Here is a 23,799-nt window from a genome sequence, read left to right as displayed (position 1 = left end):
TTCTGTCAATGTAGTACATTAATGCTCTTTTGATGTCTAATGTATGTAGTGCCCTTTCAGCTACTGAGTCTGGCTGTGGGAAGAACACTGGTAGTTCTACCGTTTGATTTAAGTGGAACGGTGAAATAACTTTTGGTAAAAATTTAGGGTTGGTTCTTAGGACTACCTTATTTTTGTGTATTTGAATAAAAGGCTCTTGTATAGTAAACGCCTGAATTTCACTTACTCTTCTTAGAGATGTGATGGCAATGAGAAATGCAACCTTCCACGTTAAGAATTGCATTTTGCAAGAGTGCATGGGTTCAAAAGGTGGGCCCATGAGTCTTGTTAAGACGATGTTGAGGTTCCATGAAGGAACAGGTGGTGTTCTTGGTGGTATAATTCTTTTTAGGCCTTCCATAAACGCTTTAATGACAGGTATCCTAAATAGTGAAGTTGAATGGGTAATCTGCAGGTATGCAGATATTGCTGCGAGGTGTATCTTTATGGAAGAGAAGGCTAGATTTGCTTTCTGTAAATGTAGTAAGTATCCCACTACATCCTTTGGAGATGCATGTAATGGTTGAACTTGATTATTATGGCAGTAGCAAACAAATATTTTCCATTTGCTTGCGTAGCAGTGTCTAGTGGATGGACTTCTACCTTGTTTTATGACTTCCATACATTCTTGGGTGAGGTTTAAATGTCCGAATTCTAGGATTTCAGGAGCCAGATTGCTAGATTCAGCGATGCTGGGTTTGGATGCCTGATCTGTTGTTTGTGTTGTGTTAACAGATCTGGTCTGTTGGGTAACTTGACATGGGGTACTACTGACAGGTCTAGTAGTGTTGTGTACCAAGGTTGTCTTGCCCATGATGGTGCTATTAGTATGAGTTTGAGTTTGTTTTGACTCAATTTGTTTACTAGATATGGAAGGAGAGGGGGAAAAGCGTACGCAAATATCCCTGACCAGTTCATCCATAGAGCATTGCCTTGAGACTGCCTGTGTGGGTACCTGGATGCGAAGTTTTGGCATTTTGCGTTCTCCTTTGTTGCAAATAGGTCTATTTGAGGTGTCCCCCAAATTTTGAAGTAAGTGTTTAGAATTTGGGGGTGAATCTCCCATTCGTGGACCTGTTGGTGATCTCGAGAGAGATTGTCTGCTAGTTGATTTTGGATCCCTGGAATAAATTGTGCTATTAGGCGAATGTGGTTGTGAATTGCCCATTGCCATATCTTTTGTGCCAGGAGGCACAGCTGTGTTGAGTGTGTTCCCCCCCTGTTTGTTTAGATAATACATTGTTGTCATGTTGTCTGTTTTGACAAGAATGTATTTGTGGGTTATGATGGGTTGAAATGCTTTCAACGCTAGGAATACTGCTAACAATTCGAGGTGATTTATATGCAGCTTTGTTTGATGTACGTCCCATTGTCCTTGGATGCTGTGTTGGTTGAGGTGTGCTCCCCACCCTGTCATGGAAGCATCTGTTGTTATCACGTACTGTGGCACTGGGTCTTGGAAAGGCCGCCCTTTGTTTAAATTTATACTGTTCCACCATAGAAGCGAGATGTATGTTTGGCGGTCTATCAACACCAGATCTAGAAGGTGACCCTGTGCATGTGACCACTGTGATGCTAGGCACTGTTGTAAGGGCCTCATGTGCAGTCTTGCGTTTGGGACAAAGGCTATGCATGAGGACATCATGCCTAGGAGTTTTAATACCGTCTTTGCCTGTATCTTTTGTGTTGGATACATGGCTTGTATAACACCTTGTGAAAATGTTGAACCCTTTGTGGACTTGGAGTGGCTATTCCCTTTGTTGTGTTGATTGTCGCTCCTAAGTATTGCTGTGTTTTGCACGGCAGAATGTGAGATTTTGTATAGTTGATGGAGAAACCGAGTTTGTAGAGGGTTTGTATGACATAATCTGTGTGGTGTGAACACTTTGTGAGGGAGTTGGTCTTGATTAGCCAATCGTCTAGGTACGGGAATACGTGTATATGCTGCCTTCTGATGTGTGCAGCTACTACTGCTAGGCATTTTGTAAATACTCTTGGTGCGGTTGTTATCCCGAACGGCAACACTTTGAATTGGTAATGTATTCCCTTGAATACGAACCTTAGGTATTTCCTGTGCGAGGGATGTATCGGTATGTGGAAATACGCGTCCTTTAGATCTAAGGTTGTCATGTAGTCTTGTTGCTTTAGCAGTGGTAACACGTCTTGTAGCGTGACCATGTGAAAGTGTTCTGATTTGATGTAGGTGTTTAGTGTTCTGAGATCTAGGATTGGTCTCAGTGTTTTGTCCTTTTTTGGTATTAGAAAGTACAGTGAGTAAACTCCTGTGTTTACTTGTGTACATGGTACCAATTCTATTGCGTCCTTTTGTAGTAATGCTTGAATTTCTATTTCTAGAAGGTCTAGATGTTGTTTTGACATATTCTGTGTTTTTGGTGGGACATTTGGAGGGAATTGGAGAAATTCTATGCAATAACCATGTCGGATAATTGCTAAGACCCAAGTGTCTGTTGTTATCTCCTCCCAGGATTTGTAAAACTGACTTAGTCTTCCCCCCACTGGTGTTGTGTGAAGGGGTTGAGTGACTTGTGAGTCACTGTTTGGTTGTAGGGGTTTTTGGACTTTGAAATTTTCCCCGGTTTCTAGGGAATTGTCCTCCTCTGTACTGGCCCGAAAGCCTCCCCTTTGGTACTGTCCCACGTAGGTAGACGGTGTTGATTGTGAGGTGCTGGCTTGTGTGGCTTGACCCCGAAACCCCCCTCTGAAGGTTGTTTTGCGGAAGGTGCCGTAAGTGCCTCTGCCCTGCGGGGAATAGAGTGCGCCCATGGCCTTGGCTGTGTCAGTGTCCTTTTTCAATTTCTCAATTGCCGTGTCCACTTCGGGTCCAAATAATTGTTGTTCATTGAACGGCATATTGAGCACCGCCTGCTGTATTTCCGGTTTAAAGCCAGATGTGCGCAACCATGCGTGCCTTCTTATGGTTACTGCGGTATTTATTGTTCTTGCAGCTGTGTCTGCTGCGTCCATAGAGGAGCGTATTTGGTTATTGGAGATGTTTTGTCCCTCCTCAACCACTTGTTTTGCCCGTTTTTGAAATTCTTTGGGCAGATGCTCGATGAGATGCTGCATCTCGTCCCAATGGGCTCTATCATATCGCGCTAGGAGCGCCTGAGAGTTCGCGATGTGCCACTGGTTTGCAGCTTGTACTGCGACCCTTTTCCCAGCTGCGTCGAACTTGCGGCTCTCTTTATCCGGGGGTGGTGCCTCGCCTGATGTGTGCGAGTTGGCTCTCTTGCGGGCTGCCCCTACCACGACTGAATCTGGTGGCAGTTGTGAGGTGATAAAAGCAGGGTCCGTGGGCGGTGCTTTATATTTTTTCTCCACCCTTGGAGTTATCGCTCTACTCTTGACAGGTTCTTTGAAGATCTGCTTTGCGTGCCTTAGCATTCCTGGAAGCATAGGCAGGCTTTGGTAGGTGCTATGGGTGGAGGAGAGGGTGTTGAAAAGGAAGTCATCCTCGACCGGTTCTGCGTGTAACGACACGTTATGGAACTCTGCTGCCCTAGCTACCACCTGTGCATACGCTGTGCTGTCCTCAGGTGGCGAGGGCTTGGTAGGGTACGACTCAGGACTGTTGTCTGATACTGGGGCGTCGTATAGGTCCCAAGCGTCCTGGTCGTCTTGGCTCATGGTGGTATGAGCCGGTGAATGAGACGGAGTCTGTACCGGTGATGTGTGAGTTACAGGTGGAGGAGAGGGTGGCGGAGTTACCTTCTTCACCATTTTTTGTGGTGTTTGTTCTTGTGCTTGGAACTCGAGTCTTCTCTTTCTCCTGATTGGGGGAAGAGTGCTGATCTTCCCTGTCCCACTTTGTATGTAGATCCGCTTTTGTGTATGGTCTACATCAGTGGTCTGTAACTCTTGTTCAAATCTGTGTTTGCGCATTTGAGAGGACAGTGATTGTTCCTCTGTATATGAGCTGGCAGTTGGTTCGGTTGCTGGTCGTTTTGGCACCGAAACTGTGTCTCTGCTTGTTTTCGGCTCCGAGGAGAATTTTTTCTTTTTCGGCGTCTGTCTTCCTCGGTGCCGCTGTCTCTGCGTCGAGCAGCTTCGGTTCCGCTGTCTCAGCGTCGATCTTTTTCGGCAGCACTTTCTCGGTCCCGAGATTGCTGCGTGCCTGTGTCTCGACCCGAGTCGGACGATCTCGGCACCGGTTCGGCCTTTTTCGGTGCCGATGGACGGTCACCTACTTTATGGGTTGAGCCATGGCCTGTTGGCAGTGGCGTCCCCTGGGCCTTGTCTGTTTTCTTTTGTGCTTGCTTCGACGTCTTACTCACGGTTTCTTCGACGTCAAATTCCTCCGAGTCCGATTCATGGATGGAAAAGGCTTCCTCTTCTTCTCCTTGTCCCTCGAACTCTCGGTGTCCTGTCGGCGTGGACGCCATCTGCAATCTTCTGGCTCACCGGTCACGGAGCGTTTTTCAGGACCGAAACGCACGACAGGCCTCACACGTTTCTTCCTTGTGCTCGGGCGACAGGCACAAGTTACAGACCAAATGTTGGTCTGTATATGGATATTTATTGTGGAATTTAGGACAGAATCGGAACGGGGTCCGTTCCATCAGTGTCTATGTTACACGCGGTCGGGCCGACCAGGCCCCGACGGGGGATCGAAATTACCCCGAAGGGCTACCGGAGCTCTTCACGATTCGGTGTCGATTCTATTCTTACCCGATACCGAGCGAAACAATACCGACGTAGTTTTCCGAAGTTAAGACTATCTTTCCATCCCGAAACCCAGAGCGAAAAGGAACACGTCCGAACCCGATGGCGGAAAAAAAACAATCTAACATGGAGTCGACGCCCATGCGCAATGGAACAAAGGAGGAGGAGTCCCTCGGTCTCGGGACTCGAAAACACTTCTTCGAAGAAAAACAACTTGTAACACTCCGACCCAACACCAGACGGCGGACTATGCACAACATGTGTATCTGCAGCTACACATGCCACCGAACATACTATTACAATACAATATCTTTAATTTAATGAGTAGCAATATCTACTTTTGGTGAATACTAGTCAAGCACTAATCACAAGAAGGAAAATCAGCAGAAAAGGCAGTATTACCTTCATGGGTGCGAGGCTGACTGGCAATGGTTGAAGGAATGGGGGACTTTGGGGCAATCCCATCCACATCTCTGAAGTCAGCTAGCATTCCCTGTAGCTTCACTCTTCGGGACTCTGCAAAAGAAAAGGCAAATTAAGAGGCATGACTCTGGCTAGCACTATTTTAAGTATTGATATTATCTAGCATCCTCAGTACATCATTTAACCACCTTAATTTAGAAGACTGAATCAAAAGGTCAACACTTACATATTAACGGAAAAAAATATATGAATGCTGTATGGAATAAACAACACACTACTACATATAAGGGAACTGCACTACAGCTACCCAAAGAATAAGTGATTACCATCTTGAACACTGCATCAAATGAAAACGCAGCTTGGGGGAAACACGGTAATATAGAAGAACTACACCATAAGTAAAAATTGTAATCAGGGCCTGTAAGGAAATGCCTCCTTGGCATGGTTACCCCCTGACTTTTTGCCTTTGCTGATGCTATGTTTTGAATTGAAAGTGTGCGGAGGCCTGCTAACCAGGCCCCAGCACCAGTGTTCTTTCCCTAACCTGTACTTTTGATTCCACAATTGGCACACCCTGGCATCCAGATAAGTCCCTTGTAAGTGGTACCCCTGGTACCAAGGGCCCTGATGCCAGGGAAGGTCTCTAAGGGCTGCAGCATGTCTTATGCCACCCTGGAGACCCCTCACTCAGCACAGACACACTGCTTGCCAGCTTGTGTGTGCTGGTGAGACCAAAACGAGTAAGTCGACATGGCACTCCCCTCAGGGTGCCATGCCAGCCTCTCACTGCCTATGCAGGTATAGATAAGTCACCCCTCTAGTAGGCCTTACAGCCCTAAGGCAGGGTGCACTATACCATAGGTGAGGGCACCAGTGCATGAGCACTGTGCCCCTACAGTGTCTAAGCAATACCTTAGACATTGTAAGTGCAGGGTAGCCATAAGAGTATATGGTCTGGGAGTCTGTTTTACACGAACTCCACAACACCATAATGGCTATACTGAAAACTGGGAAGTTTGGTATCAAACTTCTCAGCACAATAAATGCACACTGATGCCAGTGTACATTTTATTGTAAACTACACCCCAGAGGGCACCTTAGAGGTGCCCCCTGAAACCTTTACCGACTATCTGTGTAGGCTGACTGGTTCCAGCAGCCTGCCACAACCGAGACATGTTGCTGGCCCCATGGGGAGAGTGCCTTGGTCACTCTGAGGCCAGTAACAAAGCCTGCACTGGGCGGAGATGCTAACACCTCCCCCAGGCAGGAGCTGTCACACCTGGCGGTGAGCCTCAAAGGCTCACCCATTTGTGCCAGTACAGCAGGACACTCCAGCTATTGGAGTTGCCCGCCCCCTCCGGCCACGGCCCCCACTTTTGGCGGCAACGCCGGAGAAAATAATGAGAATAACAAGGAGGAGTCACTGGCCAGTCAGGACAGCCCCTAAGGTGTCCTGAGCTGAAGTGACTAACTTTTAGAAATCCTCCATCTTGCAGATGGAGGATTCCCCAATAGGATTCGGGATGTGACCCCCTCCCCTTGGGTGGAGGCACAAAGAGGGTGTACCCACCCTCAGGGCTAGTAGCCATTGGCTACTAACCCCCCAGACCTAAACACGCCCTTAAATGTAGTATTTAAGGGCTCCCCTGAACCTAAGAATTTAGATTCCTGCAACTTACCTGAAGAAGAAGACTGCTGAGCTGAAAAACCCCTGCAGAGGAAGAACAGAAGACACCAACTGCTTTGGCCCCAGTCCTACCGGCCTGTCTCCTGCCTTCCAAAAAAAACCTGCTCCAGCGACGCTTTCCAAGGGACCAGCGACCTTTGAATCCTCTGAGGACTGCCCTGCTTCAAGAAAGACTAGAAACTCCTGAGGACAGCGGCACTGCTCCAAAAGAACTGCAACTTTGTTTCAAGTAGCAGATTTAAAGACCCCTGCAACTCCCCGCAAGAAGCGTGAGACTTGCAACACTGCACCCGGCGACCCCGACTCGACTGGTGGAGAAACAACGCTTCAGGGAGGACCCTCCGGCGACTCTACGACTGTGAGTAACCAAAGTTGTCCCCCCTGAGCCCCCACAGCGACGCCTGCAGAGGGAATCCCGAGGCTCCCCCTGACCGCGACTGCCTGAACTCCATTTCCCGACGGCTGGAAAAGACCCTGCACCCGCAGCCCCCAGCACCTAAAGGAACGGAACTCCTGTGCAGGAGTGACCCCCAGGAGGCCCTCTCCCTTGCCCAGGTGGTGGCTACCCCGTGGAGCCCCCCCCTTGCCTGCCTGCATCGCTGAAGAGACCCCTTGGTCTCTCATTGAAAACCATTACAAACCCGACACGTGTTTGCACACTGCACCCGGCCGCCCCCGCGCTGTTGAGGGTGTACATTTTGTGCTGACTTGTGTCCCCCCCGGTGCCCTACAAAACCCCCCTGGTCTGCCCTCCGAAGACGCGGGTACTTACCTGCTGGCAGACTGGAACCGGGGCACCCCCTTCTCTCCATTGAAGCCTATGTGTTTTGGGCACCTCTTTGACCTTTGCACCTGACCGGCCCTGAGCTGCTGGTGTGATAACTTTGGGGTTGCTCTGAACCCCCAACGGTGGGCTACCTTGGACCAAGAACTAAAACCTGTAAGTGACTTACTTACCTGTTAAAACTAACATTACTTTACCTCCCCCAGGAACTGTGAAAATTGCACTGTGTCCACTTTTAAAACAGCTTATTGTGTTTTATGTAAAAAGTATACATGCTAATGTAATGATTCAAAGTTCCTAAAGTACTTACCTGCAATACCTTTCAAATGAGATATTACATGTAGAATTTGAACCTGTGGTTCTTAAAATAAACTAAGAAAATATATTTTTCTATAACAAAACCTATTGGCTGGATTTGTCTCAGTGTGTGTACCTCATTTATTGTCTATGTGTATGTACAACAAATGCTTAACACTACTCCTTGGATAAGCCTACTGCTCGACCACACTACCACAAAATAGAGCATTAGTATTATCTCTTTTTGCCACTATCTTACCTCTAAGGGGAACCCTTGGACTCTGTGCATGCTATTCCTTACTTTGAAATAGCACATACAGAGCCAACTTCCTACAGGGCCAATATATGGAAAATGTCACTTACCCAGTGTACATCTGTTCGTGGCATTAGTCGCTGCAGATTCACATGCTGTGCACATCCCGCCATCTGGTGTTGGGCTCGGAGTGTTACAAGTTGTTTTTCTTCGAAGAAGTCTTTTCGAGTCACGAGACCGAGGGACTCCTCCCATTTCGACTCCATTGCGCATGGGCGTCGACTCCATCTTAGATTGTTTTCCCCGCAGAGGGTGAGGTAGGAGTTGTGTATGCTAGTAATAGTGCCCATGCAATGGAGTGAATGCGTATGTACATAATGAAGTTTTAAGTAATATATTTACAAATGTACAAATGTTTAAGATCTACTTCTAAACGGCTACAGGCTCCCGGGAAGTCGGGTGGGCGCATGTGAATCTGCAGCGACTAATGCCACGAACAGATGTACACTGGGTAAGTGACATTTTCCGTTCGATGGCATGTGTAGCTGCAGATGCACATGCTGTGCATAGACTAATAAGCAGTTATCTCCCCAAAAGCGGTGGTTCAGCCTGTAGGAGTTGAAGTAGTTTGAAATAATGTTCTTAGTACAGCTTGACCTACTGTTGCCTGTTGTGCAGTTAACACATCTACACAGTAGTGCTTGGTAAATGTATGAGGCGTAGACCATGTTGCTGCCTTACATATTTCGTTCATTGGAATATTTCCTAGAAAGGCCATGGTAGCACCTTTGTTTCTGGTTGAGTGTGCTTTTGGTGTAATAGGCAGTTCTCTTTTAGCTTTAAGATAGCAGGTTTGAATGCACTTAACTATCCATCTAGCAATGCCTTGTTTTGAAATAGGATTTCCTGTATGAGGTTTTTGAAAGGCGACAAATAGTTGTTTTGTCTTTCGAATTAGTTTTGTTCTGTCAATGTAGTACATTAGTGCTCTTTTGATGTCTAATGTATGTAGTGCTCTTTCAGCTACAGAATCTGGCAGTGGGAAGAACACTGGTAATTCTACTGTTTGATTTCAAGTGTAACGGTGAGATTACTTTTGGTAAAAATTTTGGATTGGTCAGTAGAACAACTTTATTTTTGTGTATTTGAATAAATGGTTCTTGAATGGTAAATGCTTGAATCTCACTCACTCTTCTTAGAGATGTGATGGCAATAAAAAATGCAACTTTCCACGTTAAGTATTGTATTTCACAAGAGTGCATGGGCTCAAAAGGTGGACCCATGAGTCGTGTTAAGACAATGTTGAGGTTCCATGAAGGAACTGGTGGTGTTCTTGGTGGTATAATTCTCTTTAGGCCTTCCATAAATGCTTTTATGACTGGTATCCTAAATAATGAAGTTGAGTGCGTAATTTGCAGGTAAGCTGAAATTGCCGTAAGATGTATTTTAATGGAAGAGAAAGCTAGTTTAGATTTTTGCAAATGTAGTAAGTATCCTACTATCTCTTTTGCAGATGCGTGTAAAGGTTGAATTTGATTATTATGGCAGTAATAAACAAATCTTTTCCACTTATTTGCATAACAGTGTCTAGTGGTAGGTTTTCTAGCCTGTTTTATGACCTCCATACATTCCTCTGTGAGGTCTAAGTGCCCGAATTCTAGGATTTCAGGAGCCAAATTGCTAGATTCAGCAATGCTGGATTTGGATGTCTGATCTGTTGTTTGTGTTGTGTTAACAGATCTGGTCTGTTTGGCAGTTTGATATGAGGTACTACTGAAAGGTCTAGTAGTGTTGTGTACCAAGGTTGCCTTGCCCATGTTGGTGCTATTAGTATGAGTTTGGGTTTGTTTGGACTCAACTTGTTTACTAGATATGGATGAAGTGGGAGAGGGGGAAAAGCATATGCAAATATCCCTGACCAGTTCATCCATAGTGCATTGCCCTGAGACTGATGTTGTGGGTACCTGGATGCGAAGTTTTGGCATTTTGAGTTTTCTTTTGTTGCAAATAGATCTATTTGTGGCGTTCCCCACATTTTGAAGTAAGTGTTCAGTATTTGGGGGTGAATTTCCCATTCGTGGATCTGTTGGTGATCCCGAGAGAGATTGTCTGCTAACTGATTCTGAATCCCTGGAATAAATTGTGCTATTAGGCGAATGTGGTTGTGAATCGCCCAATGCCATATTTTTTGTGTTAGCAGACACAACTGTGTTGAGTGTGTTCCTCCTTGTTTGTTTAGGTAATACATTGTTGTCATGTTGTTTGTTTTGACAAGAGTGTATTTGTGGGTTAATATGGGTTGAAATGCTTTCAGAGCTAGAAACACCGTTAACAGTTCTAAGTGGTTTATATGAAACTGTTTTTGCTGAATGTTCCATTGTCCTTGGATGCTGTGCTGATTGAGGTGTGCTCCCCACCCTGTCATGGATGCATCTGTTGTTATTACGCATTGTGGCACTGGGTCTTGAAAAGGCCGCCCTTGGTTTAAATTTATACTGTTCCACCATTGAAGCGAGATGTATGTTTGGCGGTCTATCAACACCAGATCTAGAAGTTGACCCTGTGCTTGTGACCACTGTGATGCTAGGCACTGTTGTAAGGGCCGCATGTGCAACCTTGCGTTTGGGACAATGGCTATGTGTAAAGAAATGGCTCCCTGTTGCAGTTACCCCCCACTTTTTGCCTGATGCCGACTTGACTGAGAAGTGTGCTGGGACCCTGCTAACCAGGCCCCAGCACCAGTGTTCTTTCACCTAAAATGTACCATTGTCTCCACAATTGGCACAACCCTGGCACCCAGGTAAGTCCCTTGTAACTGGTACCCCTGGTACCAAGGGCCCTGATGCCAGGGAAGGTCTCTAAGGGCTGCAGCATGTCGTATGCCACCCTAGGGACCCCTCACTCAGCACAGACACACTGCATGCCAGCTTGTGTGTGCTGGTGGGGAGAAAATGACTAAGTCGACATGGCACTCCCCTCAGGGAGCCATGCCAACCTCACACTGCCTATGGCATAGGTAAGTCACCCCTCTAACAGGCCTTACAACCCTAAGGCAGGGTGCACTATACCACAGGTGAGGGCATAGGTGCATGAGCACTATGCCCCTACAGTGTCTAAGCAAAACCTTAGACATTGTAAGTGCAGGGTAGCCATAAGAGTATATGGTCTGGGAGTCTGTCAAAAACGAACTCCACAGCTCCATAATGGCTACACTGAATAATGGGAAGTTTAGTATCAAACTTCTCAGAATAATAAACCCACACTGATGCCAGTGTTGGATTTATTAAAAAATGCACACAGAGGGCATCTTAGAGATGCCCCCTGTATTTTACCCAATTGTTCAGTGCAGGACTGACTGGTCTCTGCCAGCCTGCTGCTGAGAGACGAGTTTCTGACCCCATGCGGTGAGAGCCTTTGTGCTCTCTGAGGACAGAAACAAAGCCTGCTCTGGGTGGAGGTGCTTCACACCTCCCCCCTGCAGGAACTGTAACACCTAGCAGTGAGCTTCAAAGGCTCAAGCTTTGTGTTAAAATGCCCCAGGGCACTCCAGCTAGTGGAGATGCCCGCCCCCTGGACCCAGCCCCCACTTTTGGCGGCAAGTCCAGGAGAGATAATGAGAAAAACAAGGAGGAGTCACTGGCCAGTCAGGACAGCCCCTAAGGTGTCCTGAGCTGAGGTGACTCTGACTTTTATAAATCCTCCATCTTGTAGAAGGAGGATTCCCCCAATAGGGATAGGAATGTGACCCCCTCCCCTTGGGAGGGGGCACAAAGAGGGTGTACCCACCCTCAGGGCTAGTAGCCATTGGCTACTAACCCCCCCCAGACCTAAACACGCCCTTAAATTTAGTATTTAAGGGCTCCCCTGAACCTAGGAAACTAGATTCCTGCAACTTACCAAAGAAGAAGACTGCTGAGCTGAAAACCCCTGCAGAAGAAGAAAGAAGACACCAACTGCTTTGGCCCCAGTCCTACCGGCCTGTCTCCTGCCTTCTAAAGAAACCTGCTCCAGCGACGCTTTCTCCAGGACCAGCGACCTCTGAATCCTCAGAGGACTGCCCTGCTTCCAAGAGACCAAGAAACTCCCGAGAACAGCGGCCCTGTTCAACAAAGACTGCAACTTTGTTTCAGAGGAGCAGATTTAAAGACCCCTGCAATCCCCGCAAGAAGCGTGAGACTTGCAACACTGCACCCGGCGACCCCGACTCGACTGGTGGAGAACCAACACCTCAGGGAGGACCCTCCGGCGACTCAGAGACTGTGAGTAACCAAAGTTGTCCCCCCTGAGCCCCCACAGCGACGCCTGCAGAGGGAATCCCCAGGCTCCCCCTGACCGCGACTGCCTGACTCTAAAATCCCGACGGCTGGAAAAGACCCTGCACCCGCAGCCCCCAGCACCTGAAGGATCGGAACTTCAGTGCAGGAGTGACCCCCAGGAGGCCCTCTCCCTTGCCCAGGTGGTGGCTACCCCGAGGAGCCCCCCCTTGCCTGCCTGCATCGCTGAAGAGACCCCTTGGTCTCCCATTGATTTACATTGGAAACCCGACGCTTGTTTCTACACTGCACCCGGCCGCCCCAGTGCCGCTGAGGGTGTACTTTTTGTGTGAAGTTGTGTCCCCCCCCAGTGCCCTACAAAACCCCCCTGGTCTGCCCTCCGAAGACGCGGGTACTTACCTGCTGGCAGACTGGAACCGGGGCACCCCCTTCTCTCCATTGAAGCCTATGCGTTTTGGGCACCGCTTTGAACTCTGCACCTGACCGGCCCTGAGCTGCTGGTGTGGTAACTTTGGGGTTGCTCTGAACCCCCAACGGTGGGCTACCTTGGACCCCAATCTTAACCCCGTAGGTGGTTTACTTTCCTGCAAAACCTAACAATACTTTTCCTTACTTAGTGCATACAGAGCCAACTTCCTACATGTGGGTACTGAGCTATTTTGGCCACCTACTGGTGTTGTGTGTGGTTTTGGAGCCATTTGTGAGTCACTTAACTGTTCCTTCTATACTGGGTGGGGGGGGGTCCCTCTACCTTGAAAAGGGCTTTCTCGTGCCATTGCTGGTACCCGGTCTGTTGACCAGTTTGTTGGGTACTCCTCCAGTGCAGTTGCTGCTGTTCTGCTGCAAAGGCTCCTCTTCCTGTGGGCCTTCTGATGGTGCTTCCTCCTCAGAAGTTGGCTCTGTATTGGAGTGCCCTCATTGCCGTAGTTGTTTTGTTGTCCTTTTTGATTAACTGCAAGGACTTATCCACCTCTTGGCCAAATAAGGTGTAGGAAGCTGGCCTGGTGTGTGGTGAGCACCTATGGTGTTATCAGCTTATACTAGGCCCAGGTATCCCCTATTAGTGAAGAGTGGGCAGTGTCTAGAGAAGCCAGAGCTCTCTAGAGGTAGCTGTGGATGAGCAGCCAAGACTTATCTAGGAGCGATGCAAAGTTTATGCAATCCCACTACAATCACACAGCACTTACCCACACGAAAGAACCACACAGTGTTACAAAAATAAAGGTACTTTATTACAGCAACACACATTCTAAAACACTGTATAGGCAATACCCCAACTGGAGGTAGGTAAACACACTATTATATACACAATAGCAATCAGTAAATAGCATAGAAATCTATAGGCATTGGTAAAGGCATTAGCAAATAGTGAGGGCCCAAGGGGAGGGCCAGACCATATACTAAAGAAGTGAAGTGTGAAACACAGTCTCCCCCCTCCCCCCACCCAAGGAAGTGGAATCAGTAGAGGGGAGCTTAAGGAACTAGGAACCACAAGAGGTGAGTACAAGAGTGACCTCCCCGCGACCAGGAGAGCGGAGGTAAGTACCTGGTTTTCCCCAAACCCAACAGAAGGACTTTGGAAAAGAATAGTACAAGACCCAGACAAGAGTGGAAGAACCCAGAGGTGGATCCTAACAGAAGCGGACCTGCAGAGAAAGGGGACCAAGTCCAATTCGAGTTGGTGCGTCCGGTTGTGGCAGGAGCCACTACCCACCCTTCTGTGGATGCAGGACCAGGTCGACGGCAAACGAAGAAGGTCAGCAGTGCAGCATAGGAGCAGAAGTGGAGCTCCAGGATTGATGCAAGTGATGTCCCACGTTGGCAGTCATAATGAAGTCAGTCAGTGGAGCTGGCTTACCACCATCAAGCCTAGGCAAATGCAAGACTCTGAGAAAAAGGTTTTGCAAGGCTGAAGAGGATCAGCAAGAGCCCGGGGACTCGGCCCAAGCAGGGGAGTCCGGGTTGATCCTCAGCAGCTGGAAGAGTCACAAGAAGAGGCAGCAGCCCCCATAGTCGACTCACAGACAGCAGGCACAGGAGTCACAGTGAGGCCCACTCAGCACACCTTAAGAAGTGTCCCACGTTGCTGGAGCAGTAGGCAAGAGACTGTTCGTTGTAGGAAGAAGAGCTGGGGACCAGGGCTACACGGAGCCTGAAGATCCCTTGGAGGAGGAACAAACAAGCCTTGGTAGCTGCAAGAGTCGCAGTGTACGGGGTACTGTCCTGCAAGGAGAGGCAAGGGCTTACCGTCCCCCAAGTTGGACAACTGGTTGAGAGGACCAAGAGGACCAATCTAGATCACCACCTGTGATGCAGGATCCACTCAGCTCTGGAGGAGAGAAGACCCATGCAGCCAGTTGCAGTTGGTGTCTGCAGATGCAGGGGAGAGACTCCTTCACTCCAAGGGAGATTCCTTCTTACTTCTTTTGCAGGCTGAAGACTTGTCACCCTCAGAGGATGCACAGCTGGGGAAATGTTGCAGTTGCTGGAAGGAGCTGGAGAAACAATGTTGCAGAGCACACTCGTAGCAGATTGTCTGTTCCTGGAGGGTCCAGTTGCAGTCTTCGTGGCCAGAAGATGAAGTAAACGATGCAGAAAAGTCCTGCTGGAATCTGGCACGTTGAATCTGAGGACCCCCCACCCATTGAGGGATAACCGTAAATAGCCCACGAAGGGGGATTGGTCACTTAGCAGGGTGACCACCTTTCAGGAGGGGGCCGAGACGTCACCTGCCTGACCTGGCCACTCGGATGCTTCCAGAGGCCGCTGCACACGTGGGATTCAAGATGGCAGAATCAAGTGGTCACCTGGAGGAGCTCTGGGCACCACCCCTGGGGTGGTGATGGACAGGGGAGTGGTCACTCCCCTTTTCGTTGTCCACGTTTGTGCCAGAGTAGGGACCGGAGGTCCATGGACTGGTGCAAACCGGTTTATGCAGGGAGGGCACCAAATGTGCCTTTCAAAAGCACACCAGTGGCTTGGGGAAGCTACCCCTACCAAGCCATGTAACACATATTTCCAAGTGAGAGGGCGTTACCTCCCTCTCCCACAGGAAATTCTTTGTTCTGCCTTCCTCTGCATGAGCTAGTCAAGCAGCAGGAGGGTAGAAACCTGTCTGAGGGGTGGCAGCGCGGGCTGCCCGGAAAACCCCAGAAGTCTAATAGGAGCTGTGCTGGAGGTACTCGGAGGAGCCCCCCCACACCCTCCCCGAGTGCATGGAATCATACAACCAATACTGGCAACAGTATTGGGGTATGATTCCGACATGGCAGGCCTGCAGACATATTTTGCATGGGCTCCCATGGGTGGCACAATATATGCTGCAGCCCACGGGGAACCCCCTGGTACCCCAATGTCCAGGGTACCTATGTACCATATACTAGGCGCTTATAAGGGGGCACCAGTAGGCCAGTTGTGGTGTGTGCTAAGTCCTCAAAGCACACAGACGGCAGGCAAAAAGTGGGGGTAACCATGCCAAAAAGAGGTTACGTTCCTACTTAAGACCTCTCCAATGAAGGTCTGGTTCATAATGGAGGCCTGTACCTCAGGTCTGAAGCCTGATATCCAGAGCCATGCATGCCTCCTTAGTGTTGTTCCTGTGCACATTTGTCTGCTGGCTGTGTCAGCAGCATCCAACACAATTTTAGGCAGACGTCGACTAGGGTTTTCTCGTCCTGTAAAATCACTTTTGCTCTTTTCTTATCTCCTTCTGGGAGTTTCTTAACTAACTCTTCAATTTCGTCCCACTGTTGGTGGGCATATCTGGTGAGAAGAGCATTTGTGTTCGCTATATGCCACTGTGTTGCCGCTTCTCTCACCATCTTTCTCCCCACCATGTCCAGCCTATTGCCTTCTCTTTCTGGAGGGGATCCTGTGGAGGTGTGCAAGTTTCTCCTCCTCCTTGCTGTTGTGACGATGATGGAGTCCGCCACTGTGTTCCCCTGAATATATTTGAGGTCCTTGGGAGAGGGCAGGTATTTCTTCTCCACCCTTGGTATCACCCCTTTAGCTGCCGCAGGTTCTCTGAAGTCCTTCTTACCCTGATCCAGGATATTGGGTAGCATGGGGAGGTAGAGGCTTCCCTTGTTTAATGGCATGAGCGTTTCAAGTAGGAAATAGGATTCTCCCTTCTCTTCTTCCAGTGGTACTCCATACGTGTCAGCAGCCGTCTTCATTAAGTTGTTACAACATGTGATGTCATCGGGGTGAAGGATTTGAGGGGTAGCTGTCAACCTCCTCTTCTGGGCTCCGTTTCAAGATCATTCCAATCGTCCTCAAATCTCTCTGTTGCTGCCTCCTCTTCAGGGTCGTACAATTCCTTCTCCGCCTCTTCTTCTTGAGGCTCGGGGGTTGCCGTTGAGGGTTTTAATGGGATTTGGAATTGCTTTAGTGCATCAAACTTTCTTTCTTTGCAGGAGCGCTGCCATTTCGATCTCTAGATGACACCTCATTTTCTCCCCCTCTTATGCCTTTTCAACATCTTGTGCCATCACGTCATTTCTTTAGCTTTTGTTCCCCAATGGTTTTGGGGTTTCTTTCCCTGTGGAGGGTTTAGCCTGTTTCAACACCCGGCTTTCTTTGTTCTCCCTGGTCTGGGATCCGTGGGGCTTTCTTGTTTGTGGCTGGCCCTCGATCATCATTTTCTTGGACATCGGGCTGCCTTGTACTTTTTCCTCAGGGATTTTCGCCTCCGAGATTTTCAGCGGTTTCTTTACCTTCTCGGGCCCTTTCTTGATGTGGTTTGTCGTCTTCTTTGGCTGGCATTTTTTCTCAGCGTCCCCCTCGAGGAACTCGACATCCAAGTCTTCGTGGGTCAACACTGCACCTCCCGCCTGTTTTTCGTCACTAGATAGGACCAGTTCCTTAAGCGACTACTGGTGTCTTTGGCTCTGCATTGCTGCGTGGTGTTCTAGCATCTGCTTTTGGCGTGCCCTAAGGGGATTTGGGTACAAAGGCAGCGCAGGCCTTGCAGCCCTCATCTGTGGTCTTTTGGAAGGCAGGGGTTGCAGACTTTGTGACGGTCGCACTGAACAAAATGTATCTATCAATCAATCAAACAAATTTATTAAGCGCACTACTCACCCGGTAGAGTCTCAAGGCGTGGGGAGGGGGGTTACTGCTCGAAAAGCCACATTCGAGGTGCTTTCTGAAGTTTAGGAGGTCCTGGATCTTGCGTAGTTTGGTGGGGAGGAAGTTCCAGGTTTTGGTGGCGAGGTGGGAGAAGGATCTGCCGCCAGAGGTGGTGGGTGGGTTTGCAGGGGACTGTAGCAAGGGCGAGGTCGGCGGAGCTAAGTTGGTTTGTGGAAGTTGATTAGTTCGTTGAGGTAGGCCGGTCCGGTGTCGTGGAGGGCTTTGTGAGCGTGGAAAAGGATTTTGAAAATGATCCTTTTGTTGATGGGCAGTCAGTGTAGGGATCGGAGGTGGGCGGAGATGTGTTTGTGGCGAGGGAGGTTGAGGATGAGGCGTGCGGCTGCATTCTGGATTCGCTGGAGTTTTCTCTGATGCTTGGCTGTGGTCCCTGCGTAGAGGGCGTTGCCGTAGTCTAGTCTGCTGCTTTTGAGGGCGTGGGAGACTGTTCTGGTTTCTAAAGGAATCAATTTGAAAGTCTTGCGTAGCATGCGAAGGGTGTTGAAGCAGGATGATATGGCGTTGATTTGCTGAGTCATGGAGAGTGATGAGTCCAGTATGATGCCAAGATTGCGTGCATGGGTGGTGGGTGTGGTCCAAGGGTGGTGGGCCACGAAGAGTCGTCCCATCCTGTCTTGTTGGGACCGAAGATGATGATCTCTGTTTTTTCTGAGTTCAATTTGAGGTGGCTTGCTGTCATCCAGTTAGTGATGGCGGCGTGTAGGTTATACTTGGCGTTAGCTGGGCTCCTCGTGAGGGAGATGATGAGCTGGGAGTCAGCATAAGAAATGATGGTGAGGCCGTGGGGGCGTATGATGTTGGCAAGAGGAGCCATGTAGACACTGAAAAGGGTGGGACTGAGGGAGGATCCTTGGGGGACCCCACAGATGGTCTTGGTGGCTGTAGACTGGAAAGGAGGGAGGCAAACTCTTTGGGTTCTTTCGGAGAGGAAGGAGGTGAGCCAGTCCAGGGCTTTGTGGCGAATTCCAGCGTCGAAGAGGCATGTGCGGAGAGTTTGGTGGCATATGGTGTCAAAAGCTGCGGAGAGGTCTAGGAGGATGAGTGTGACAGTTTCGCACGTATCCAATCTTGTCCTGATGTCGTCTGTACAGGCGATGAGGGCGGTCTCGGTGCTGTGGTTTTTGCAGAATCCAGACTGGGAGATGTCGAGTATGTTGTTGTCTTCTAGGAAGCGAGACAGTTGTATGTTTACTATCTTCTCCATGACCTTTGCGGGGAAGGGGAGAAGAGAGACGGGTCGGCAGTTTGTGAGGTCTTCAGTGTCTGCTTTGGGTTTTTTGAGAAGAGCGTTGACTTCGGCGTGTTTACAAATATCTGGGAAGGTTGCTGTCTCGGACGAACTGTTGTAGACGGCCCGGAACTGGGAGGCGATGATTTGGCTGGCCTTGTTGAAGATGTGGTGGGGGCAAGGGTCTGTTGGGGAGCCAGAGTGGAAGGAGCTCATGGTTTTGCCGATTTCTTCATCGTTGGTGGGGGGTCAGTAGGTTGGTGCGGCAGGGTGTTGGTGGTGAAGGTGGGTGCTGACGGTGTGAAGCTGTCGTGTATGTCTGCGATCTTGTGGTTGAAGCAGTTGGAGAGGGAGCTGCAGAGGTCTTGGGAGTGTGGAGGGTTGATGGTGCAGGATTTATAGTGGCAGCTCAGGCAGAATTTAAATGAGGTGTTTTGTATGACACCCTACCTTGCTTCATTCTCCTGGCCCCTGCAAACTCCTTTGGCATCCCTAGCCGGGGGTTGTGTTCGGTTCTTTCCTTGTCACGGTTGTTGCTGATTTCGGCGCTATATATTCCTGAAAAAAACAAAAATGTTTTCTATTTTTTCGGCGCGGTCTCAAAAAACTTCGGAGCTCCTCCATTGCTACCAGGCCCAACAGCAGATAAAAAAGAATCTGAAGATGGCTACCATGCACAGGAACTTCCAAGGCGCCGTCTGATGTCATAAAGGGGGTGGAGCAAGCACCAAATGGTGGTCAATGATGCCAAAGGAGAGAAAAAAAAAGAGAGACCATTCCGGACCCAACCACTAGATGGCGAATGATGCACAGCATGTGAATCCAGAATAGGATTCATGCTGCAAAACTAAACCTTAAGTGTCTTTGATACCACCAAACTAGTAGAGTAAATCAGGTTGTGGTTTCTCCTTGACTTCATTTGATCACAACTTCTGAAGTCAGACATATTCTCTTATCTCACTTTTTGAGACTGCCTCTTGGTGCTGATACTTCTGATAGATAGTCCATCTACCTGCATAATCCTTGCCTCACTAATCTCCTTCAGGCGCTACCTGGATCAGGAAAAGTTGAAATAGATAGGTGGTGCCATGGAGTCTCACCAGATGTGACGTCAGAGAGCGGTTCATAGTGCCAAGTCTGGTGTTCTGAATTATTACCTTTTTCTTCAATCCCTCTACATGGAAGGGACAAGATTGACAATACTTGAGAAACTGCAGTGCAGAATACAAACTGTAAAGATTATTAAACATAGAGGAATACTTCTCTGAAGGGGGAGAAGGGTGGGTCTGAGCAATCTGCAGGTAAATCTAGGCCAGAAATATCCACAACAAAGGTAAATAATTTTTATGGATAACTTTATCTGCAGATTCGTCACCTCATTAATCAATACCAGAGCAATCCTCTCCAAAACGTGGGTCTTTGAGTTAACTCTATGAAGATTCTTTCCAAACAAACCCAATACAGCGTCCAGCCCTACAAGCCCAGGGTGGGGACCACGACTGGGAAGGAACAGATCTGAATCCATGGTAACAGTCCAAACCATATTCAGGTTAGGAACATATTTGTAAAGTACTAGAGAAAGAGATTTGCCTTGACCAAGTGAAGCCAACATACCCAACAGCAACATATATTTATATACTATTTTTTTTTGCAAACAATGCAGCTGGACAGCAGCCTATGCATTGCCTTCCCAGGCTTCAGTGTCTAACAAGGATTGACCATTCAAGACGGGGCCAAAATGGGCACAGAAAAACTCAAAGCCGGGAACAAATGGGCGGTGTAGCATCATTCACCACTTTCTTATATAGCAGGATACTGAAACCTTATGGAAAGTAGGATAGGGAAGCAAAGTAGGAGTGCCAGTACATCAGACAGAATGAGAGAAAAAGTGGACACACTGACCAAATCTCTAAATCTGAAAGATGTCCATCAGGCATGAAAAACAGAACATATAAAGACTGAAAAGGACAGCAGTCAGAACGCAACTATAGACCCAACCCTAGAGTCCATCAGAAGTTAGGACAAAACTAGATCCCACTGATGTCTGATGACAGCAACAAGAAGAAATGAAAAGGAAACACTAACTGAACAGGCAAAAATGAACACCCCAGCAATATCGTCAGTTCAAAGGCAACATAAATCATACCACAACTGGTAGCGTTGACCTTGGAGAAGCTCAACTGCAGCGCAGTAATAAAAAGGCCGCCGACCTAACATTGTATGTCCGGCTCCTTCCAACAACTGTAACATTTCCCCGGTCGTGTATCCTCGGAGGACAGCCTGTCTTCAGCCTGCATCAGAAGGAAGAAGGAATCTCCCTTGGGGTGAAGGAGTCACTTCTCTGCTTCTGTAGGCCCAAGCTGTGACGATGACTGGCTGCGTGGATCCCCACTCCTGCTGAGCTGCATGAATCCTGCATCACAGGTGGTGCACTGAAGTGGTCCAGACAGTCCTCTCTTCTAACTGTCCAATTTGGATGGAGGTAAGCCCATGCCTACCCACGCAGGTCAGTACCCCTGTGCACTGCTTCCTTTGCGGCTGCCAAGGCTGGTTGGCCTCCTTTCTCCAAGATCTTGAGGCATCCTGAAGCTCCAGCCCTCAGCACTCCTTCCTGAGACGCACAGCTCCCTGAGTGGTTCACTGGTGGTGTGGGAGCCTTTCTCGTAGTGCTGCATGGGCCTCTTCTGCGACACTCCTGTGGGTCCTGCCTGGGCTTCTGTGGGCTCCTGTGTTGCTGAGGGGCCCCTCCGACTCCCCCTCCTGGGTAGAGTCCACCTGGTCCTTCCTGGTCCCTGGCAGCTCCACTTCGCACTAACATCGAGTTTTGTGTGTGCCAAGGCTTGTTGACGGCCCCGAAGACGCAAACCTGACTGCAATCTCTATTCCGGAGTGGGACATCACCTGCATCCTCCAGGAACCAGACTGTCTTTTTGGGTGCAGTGCTGATTCTTCTTCCTCACCAGAGGTTCCCCTTTTGCACCTTCATCCTGGTGGGTAGGTGCTCCTGCCCTTCCTGAACTCTGCTGTGCTTCTTGGACTTGGTTCCCTTCTTCCACAGGTCTTCTTGTCCAGGAATCCACTGTTGGTGTCTTGCAGTCTCTTCTGGGCTTTCATAATTCTTCTTCTCTTCTTTGTGTGTGATCAGGGGAATTTACAGTGACTTAATCCTGCTTTCCTGGGGTTGTGGTACTAACCTTTGGGCTTTCCTAGTACTCCCAGCTCCCCTCTATACACTACACTTACCTAGACGGGGGACCAACTTTTGCATTCCACTTTCTTGGTATATGGTTTGTGCTCCCCCTAGGTCTATTTCTAACTATTGTTATTTTCATTAATTGCACAGTTTAACTGTTTGTATGCCTATTTCTTCATACTGGTGTGTATAATTTGTGTATTAGGTACCTCCTAAGGTAGTATAGTCTCTATGGTATTTTTGTCACCAAAATAAAGTACCTTTATTTTTGTAACACTGAGTGCTTTCTTTCATGTGTGTAAGTACTAAATGTGACTACAGTGGTATTGCATGAGCTTTGCTTGCCTCCTAGAAGACTTGGCTGCTCATCCACAGCTACCTCTAGAGAGCCTGGCTTCTAGACACTGACTACACTACACTAATAAGGGATACCTGGACCTGGTATAAGGTGTAATTACCATAGGCGCCCCTCACACACCAGGCCAGCCTCCTACAGCAACAACCCCCCTTCAGCAATGTCAGCACCAAGAGCTGGAAAAGCCAGGAATGGATCCAGCAGCACTGACTGCGTAGAAAGAACAGAGCTGATGCCAGGCTCAGGTTCTCAAAAACAGAAGACTGTTGTAAAGAAGACACTGGGGTTCAAGCTGTGGGACACCCTGCCTATCAGAACATCTCTCCTGCAACCAGGAGGAATTTTGAGAGAAATAAAAGTCCTATGTTTCATACGTCTTAATTCCTGAGAAATTCTTCCCACACCAAATTTAAGTTTTCTGTATCTGTCCCAAAAGCAGGATCTAAAGAGCTGTTAACTCCACTCTGGTTGCAGCTCTAGACATAATTAAGTTATTTATTGATCTTTGATAGCCCATAAATACATGAACCCACAAACATAAGTAGACCTGAAGAAATGAGCCGGACAGAAACTCTAGATGTAGATGTCATGGGGTTCCAAAAGGGATCCCTGGAAGTGAAGTGACAACCCTTTTTAGTAAGATACATTTTCTGTAAGGGCAGAGCAAAATAAGCTTTTAAAATGAAATGATAGACATGGAAGGGTGCAGGGAAAAAAAAACAAAAACGAACAGACGTCAGAGCACCATTTAGGGATCAGTGACGTAACATCCCAGGGGTGGCAGTCACGCTGGAGCCATAGTGCTGCATACCAGCTATTTCAAGTTTTGCCAGATCCACACTGGAGCTGGAAAAAAGTCCAGGAGGTTATCAATCTGCAGCTTAATATAGCGGTCTGAACATCCTAATTCTTTCTCCTTTGTTAGACCACCTCTTTAACTGAGTATAAACATCACATCTCCATCGAGTGGCAGACCTCTTAAATCACCAATTTCGTTGAGGTCTTCTGTATGTCGGTTTTCAGTGGTGCCTTCGCCATCTTCACCAGAACCCAGAAAATCAAACTCGTTCAGCGCATCTTCTGAATCTTCATCCTCCTCTGGCATCAATGGCTCAGCAGGAATCTATGGGAGGAATAAAAAATAAAAAAATAAATCAGACAATGTTGAAGTCAACTGCTTTACCAAAATAGTCAGCCAAACACATCCCCAGGAAGTTGTATGAAAAGAGGTTAAGGAGGCTGGGACTTGAAAAGATAGAAGAAAAAAAAAAAAAAAGTGAGTATTACGTGCCCCCCTCTTCTGTCTGAACTCCCTCAATCCAGGACGTTACAGAGTAAACATTGTTCTACGGTGAAACAAGCAATCAGGAACATACAAGTGCAGGCCAAATTCAAAAGACTGAAACGGCTCGCAGACACAGAAATCAGGACACCT

General features: G+C 48.3%; 1 protein-coding gene across 1 annotated transcript in view; it reads right to left on the bottom strand.

The window, feature by feature from the left end:
* Window positions 1–23,799, bottom strand: part of STRN4 (striatin 4) — a 364,118-nt gene that overhangs the window by 172,097 nt on the left and 168,222 nt on the right. The window contains exons 7-8 of the mRNA XM_069207665.1: window positions 23,340–23,487; window positions 5,125–5,238 (exon numbers count right to left, since the gene is read on the bottom strand). Coding sequence (XP_069063766.1) covers window positions 5,125–5,238; window positions 23,340–23,487 — 262 coding nt within the window. The remainder of the gene's footprint in view (window positions 1–5,124; window positions 5,239–23,339; window positions 23,488–23,799) is intronic.

The sequence above is a fragment of the Pleurodeles waltl genome, chromosome 9, assembly GCF_031143425.1.
Source record: "Pleurodeles waltl isolate 20211129_DDA chromosome 9, aPleWal1.hap1.20221129, whole genome shotgun sequence".
Lineage (NCBI taxonomy): Eukaryota > Metazoa > Chordata > Amphibia > Caudata > Salamandridae > Pleurodeles > Pleurodeles waltl.
Note: the sequence above shows the minus strand (reverse complement) of the source record. Positions and strands in the feature narration are given on the sequence as shown.